General features: G+C 47.4%; 1 protein-coding gene across 3 annotated transcripts in view; it reads right to left on the bottom strand.

The window, feature by feature from the left end:
• Positions 1–1,270: 1,270 nt before the first annotated feature.
• LOC121694765 (connector enhancer of kinase suppressor of ras 2-like) overlaps positions 1,271–6,000 on the bottom strand; it is a 93,245-nt gene continuing 88,515 nt past the window's right edge. For all 3 annotated transcript variants that reach the window (XM_042075093.1, XM_042075094.1, XM_042075095.1), the window contains 4 exons: positions 4,832–4,932; positions 3,150–3,789; positions 2,712–2,926; positions 1,271–2,342 (listed from right to left, as the gene is read on the bottom strand). In XM_042075093.1, the coding sequence (XP_041931027.1) occupies positions 2,130–2,342; positions 2,712–2,926; positions 3,150–3,789; positions 4,832–4,932 (1,169 nt within the window). In that variant the 3' untranslated portion in view covers positions 1,271–2,129. The remainder of the gene's footprint in view (positions 2,343–2,711; positions 2,927–3,149; positions 3,790–4,831; positions 4,933–6,000) is intronic.

Raw genomic sequence — 6,000 nt, 5'->3', positions numbered from 1 at the left:
GTTCGTGTGTTCTCTCATCACACACACACACACACACATCTGACACAAGGCCAGTGTCAAAATCATACCATACTGTACTTATCACGTTCCACTGGAGCCAGTGCTTCTTTCTGCGACTGCTCCATGATCAGGCTTTCTCAAATTCAGTGCAAACCCTTTCAATGCTAAACTTTTCATGCTTACAATAACAGCTGGATCTCTGAATGTCTGATGAACTAGACTCACATAATATCAATACTCACACCCCTAAAAGATCAGACATTTTGGTTAATTAAAAACACAACCTTGGCTTTCCCTTTCGGTGTAAAAATGTAAGACTCAACAAATCCCCATTCATCTACAGGTATGTGCTACATTTGTTCTATGGTATTTTTGCATCCAAATAGACGTTCTTCTTGGCACCAACTTTTAAACGACTCACTAATTTGCAGTCATCTGTACTATCTATTTGGATTAATTCGGGCACTCTGCATAACCTTGGTATATAATAGATCATTTTCATTGTCTGAATACTTACATATATATATGGTACATAAATAAATTTTGATGCATTCTTTATATATTCTTTTCTGATAGACTGTACACGACTCTTACATTGAATCTCTGGTAAATGAGATAGTATAGGTATCTTTAGATTGTTTAGCAGTCAGAGTTTGGCTAAGTAAAGATAGACCCTGTGACAGAGTGACAGTTATATAGAAAGTGCATTCTTCAAGTGCAACCTGTCCTGTACTCTATAGCAAGATACAATTGTCTCTCATCCTAACCCCAAGTACCAGCTAGCTAAGACGCGACTACGCTATCCAACATTGGCTACCAAACACTGAAATATCTCAGAGCCTCTGCTGATGTGTGAGAACACAAATACCAATAGGTGGGTCAGTCTCTGACGACATGAGGGGTGGAGGACTTTGCTTCGTACCGAAGAAACAACCGAAGTTGGGTGGAGAGGAGGGCTAGGGCCGCCTGGGAGCGTTCCTGTCTCGACCGCTTGGCAGTAGTCCGTGACAGAAGTTGGTCAGCACTTTAAAGCAACAGGTAACCTATGTTTTTAAAGTTCTTTTTTCTTTTTACTTCTCTGTTTTTTTTTTCTATTTTTCTCTACTTTTCTAGAAACAAACTAAAACAAACAAACAAACAAAAAGATCTCTCTCTCTCTCATATTCTGTGCAGACACAGAATCGCAAAAAAAGATTGCATTCACAAGAATACGTCACAGTTTTGTTTGTGTCTGTGGACTTTTTCAACAGTGGCTACTTCTACAGTAAGCAATCATTAAGGTCTTTATTTCTCTTTTCCAGGTCGACTGAAGTGCAGGGGGCTCGCCTGTGTCCAGTCGTGTCCAGTGAGAGGTTTGAGTAGGATCCACACTCCGGCTCATTTTGAATTCAGCAGAGGTGTCCATGGGGAGAGTCCACAGTTAGACGAGCAGGCAAGGCAGGGCGTTCCGAGGGAAGGAGGGAGAGCTGGGAATCCGGCTCTGTACAAAAAAGTACAGTGTTGTGGCAGAAATGCTTTACTTCTGTATTGCTACTATATCCAACCATTCCCACCCCATCTAAGCCCCATTCCCACCCCATCTAAAAAAGAACATAGAGGAATAAATGAAAAAAGTAAGTCTCACACTCCCACATGCCAAAAGATCTAAAGAAAACAAGAGTAAAGAAATTCTAATTATGATCAAGGTCGCAACTGAGCTAGATATTTCTACAACTCTGAGTTCGACAAACTAAGAGAAATAAAGAGGAAGAGTACTACTTTCTCTTCAGGCATGCATTAGGCACCCTTTGGGGCTTTCCACGGACTGTGGGGAGTCCACAGTATGCACTCTGGAGCTGCTAGGACCCAGTGCTGTATGTACACTTCTTACAGTGGTTGGTTGGTCGGTCGGTCACATCGGGTGTGGAACAACAGAAAGAAAAGAAAAGAAATTAAAAAAAGAACATAGACAGACAGTAGTGTAAGAGAAAAAGAAAGAAAGAGTTTTAAAGGTGAATTTAAGAGGCGACGGTTGGGGGTTGGTTGGGGGTTGGTTGGGGGAGGGGGGGGGGGTGGTGGCAGAGTGGCATCCTCTGGCTGTCACCCCCCCCCCCCTCCCCCATCACCCCCCTCCCCGTCTCCATGGCACCCTACACGTGGGTCTCGATGAAGGAGTGCGTGTGCATCATCAGCGGGGCGGCGAGGGGTGAGGCGTCGCTTGCCGCGCCGTTGTTGGCCGAGCTGAACTCGCAGATGTCCAGGAAGAGCTCGTGGTGCCACTGCTTCCACTCGCGCAGCTTCTTGGAGGTGACCTGTGGGTCCTCCAGCAGCTTGTTGATCAGGGCCAGCTCGCCCTCCTTAGCCTGGGGGGAGCAGGTCAAACAAACACAGGCTGTCTCTCAGACGCCACGCACAACTCGGCACAACCTCCACTGTCTGAGGCCACTCACATACGGGTTTCTGGTCATTTGAGTAGATATGTTTCATATGGGTGGTTGTATATATATATATATTTATTTTATCTACGACAACACACAACAATATACATTCAGAATCTACCAGTGCATTGAGAAAAAAAAATAGTAATTATTTGGTGGGAATAGACAAAAATAATATTTGACAACAAGAAAGAATGTATTATTTACAGACTTGTATTTTGGTCATAAGGAGTTTTAATATGGTTTGCAGTGTGTGTGTGCACGGTGGCAGGTGTCAGAGGTTGTAGGTCGTACCTTGAGTGTGCTGTTGAGGGCTCGGACATGGTGCAGCTTGTCGTTGACGACGGGGTCACCGCAGCGACGGAGGAAGGTGCGGCGGAACTCCTGCTTGGTGGTGGGTCTCAGGTCACCCAGGGCGGAGAGGTTGGCCTGCTCCAGAGAGCGGTACAGCTCCTCAAGGCCATCGGCCGGTGCCGATGCCGCACTACTGCCCTCATGCTCCTCACTCGCTGTATGTGACACACACACACACACACACACACACAGTAAGTGTGTTGACTTAGACACAAACTATCCTGATCATAATGCTTGTCCTGGTTTTGGTCACATTTAGCATATGATGTTGACATGGAACACAGGTTTTGCATATCCCTGGGATACTAATGTCCACACATCAGAGAGGATACACAGTAGATGTGTGTAGTGTGTGTGGGTGTGTGTTGGTGCACACACCTTCTTTGCCTTCGTCGCTGTGTGTGTTGGAGGGTCCCTCGTCATCCTCGCTCCTCTCCTGGTGCGCGTGTGCCCGCGTGGCGCTGGCGGAGGTGTGTGAGCGCGGCGGTCGCAGCTCGCGGTTCCGTGGCAGGCTCTGGCTGCGCTGCTTGTGCGTGCGCCGATGCCCGTGCTTCTCCCCTCCGCCAGCGCCACCACCGCTGCTGCCCCGATCGCCCGCGCTATCCACCAGCGGGAACGGCCCGTCGCGGTCCACGTGGTGGTGCCTGCGCACGGGCAGCGTCGCCTGTCTCCGCCGATCCGGCGACATCGATAACCGCCCGCCCGACCCTCCTCCTCCTCCGCCGCCTCCGCTACCGTAACCGTCTCCCACCTCGCCCTCTCCCCCGCTACCTCCACCCCCGCCCGGGGGCACCGTCTGCAGGAAGTGCAGGCCGGAGCTGGTCAGCGGCGTCTCGATGAGGTCCTGCCAGGAGCGGCGCTCGCGGTGCGTGGAGCGTCCGCCGCCTCCTCCTCCGCCTCCTCCTCCGCCGCCGGCCGAAGTGGAGTCCTCGGCGGACGAGTGCGAGTAGGTGGTGGACTGGTCGCTGGAGAAGTGGCGCGCCTGGTGCTCGGGGAAGGGGCTGGACGAGGAGGTGAGCTGCAGGGGCAGAGGGGAGGGCGTGAGGGAGCGCCGCAGGTTCACCGAGCTCTGCGAACGCGGCAGCTGCTCGTAGCAGTGCAGCTGGTGAACCTGACACCGCGTGGGGCAAAAGGGGAGAGAAGAGGAGGTGGTGGTGGTGGTGGTGGTGGTGGTGGTGTGTGCATGTGGTGGTGGTGACAGGTGGGAGAGGAGGTGGTCGGTTGGAGGTCGAAAGGGAGGATATAAGAAACAACACACATTTACACACAATAGACACACACACACACACACACACACACACACACACACACAGACGAACAGACACACACACACACACGCACAGGTGCATGTGTCGGAGACATGTAGGAGCATCAGAAGAAGGCGGGGGTGCAGGAGAATAGTGTGTGGAGGAGAGAATGAGATGGAGAATGAGCTTCCATGGTTCATTTCATATATTCAAACCGCCTGAGACTTTCACAGTTCAAACACCATCACTGTTTGTAGTGGTAGCTAAACAGAATAAATACAGTACACACAAGTATTAGTTATCGATACAGACAATTATTTCTATACCTAAATTTATCTTATGTCATTCATTCAATACAATTCCTCAGTGTTTTTTAAACAACACAGCACCCTCTAGTGGTGATACAGTGTAAAAAGCTATGCATGCTAAAGCAGATGAATATTATCAGAAGAGAAGCTCAAGCTGATTAAAATCCTCCCTTCCTCTCTACCCCCCTTATGTTTTATTCAGGGTATTGAGTTTTATTAAGCGTGCTGGCCTTGGACTGGTGGCCCCCTTAAATGAACATCCCCTTGAGAGATGATGCGCTGTAAGACATTACATAACAGCAACAACAACGTGAGGAGAGAAGTTCATCAAAGACTGTGTGTGGTGTGTGCGTGTGTGTGTGTGTGTGTCTCTTTGTGTGTGTGTGTGTCTGTGTGTGTGTCTCTTTGTGTGTGTGTGTGTCTGTGTGTCTGTGTCTGTGTGTGTGTGTGTGTCTGTGTGGCTGTGTGTGTGTGTGTGTGTGTGTGTGTGTGTGTGTATCCTCACCGAGGGAGTGCGATGGTAGGTGTCACACAGCGATGATGGTCCGTCTTGTTTTAAGGTCATGGACCCGTCCATTTCATCCTGGTCACTCTCACTCCAGTAGTCTGCTCCCAAAAAGAACATTGTTAATATTAGCATATAATATTAGTATAATATATTATACTATATATGAGTATAGTATATATATGTAAGGGATAATGGATGACACGGTGGTCTGTTCACAGAAGTTAATGCACGGTCGAGGTTGTAAAACGGCCCCGACGCGAAGCAGAGCAATGCATTAACTTTTGTGAACAGACCATCGTGGAGTCCATTATTATTCCACTGTTGCCACTTGCGTTGTGTTCATTTCCTGTTACAATTTAAACGTTTTAATCGCTAAAACTTGTCTTGTTTGTAGAACTACATTCTTCCAACACATATCAACTAATTTCTCAACTTGCAGGACAAACTGCTGTTACTAGTTCTAAATGGATGGTTGCTATGGCCAAAGGCCAGTCGTTAGTTCTATCTCTCCCGTTGTCAAGCGGGCGTATCCCAAGATTCTGATGAACTTTAGCTTTGAAACATCGCTATTTTACCTAGCCTGCTGTCATCCATCTAGCTAAAAGCCACCTCCGTCATATGCTACAATGTTGCCATGTTCTGAACGTCTGCATTTTACAGCTTGGATGCAACGTGACAGTTCATTTAAACTTCACAACGAGTTCAGCGAATTAATATACAAGTGTGATACAGCCCACAAAATGGATCTACTTCATGTGTGCAAATAACATAGGCCTACGGTTAATGGTTGTTCTAAATTACGTAGGACAATGGGAAATTCAACCAAGCAGTGGAATAAATATATATATTTCCAAACTGCCCATAGGCTTTTAAACATACAGCACAATAATAGTGTACTGACAGTGAAGCATGGGAGACCTCCATAGTTCAAGGCTGTTTTAATGTTAGTTATACTGAGGAAATGTATGCAAAGTATGCAAAAGGAATTTTTAGCAATAACATTGTACTCATGGGAAAGGGTTTAAAGACTTCACAGTCAAATCACACGGTACAATGATCTGTGTTGATGTCTGGTGCTATTTATGTAATAACTCTCTCTTTGAATATTTTTGTACTGGGTCAACGAGACCTTGTTTGGAAATAGTTCACAGTATGAGGCGACACAC

Source organism: Alosa sapidissima, chromosome 20 (assembly GCF_018492685.1).
Source record: "Alosa sapidissima isolate fAloSap1 chromosome 20, fAloSap1.pri, whole genome shotgun sequence".
Lineage (NCBI taxonomy): Eukaryota > Metazoa > Chordata > Actinopteri > Clupeiformes > Clupeidae > Alosa > Alosa sapidissima.
Note: the sequence above shows the minus strand (reverse complement) of the source record. Positions and strands in the feature narration are given on the sequence as shown.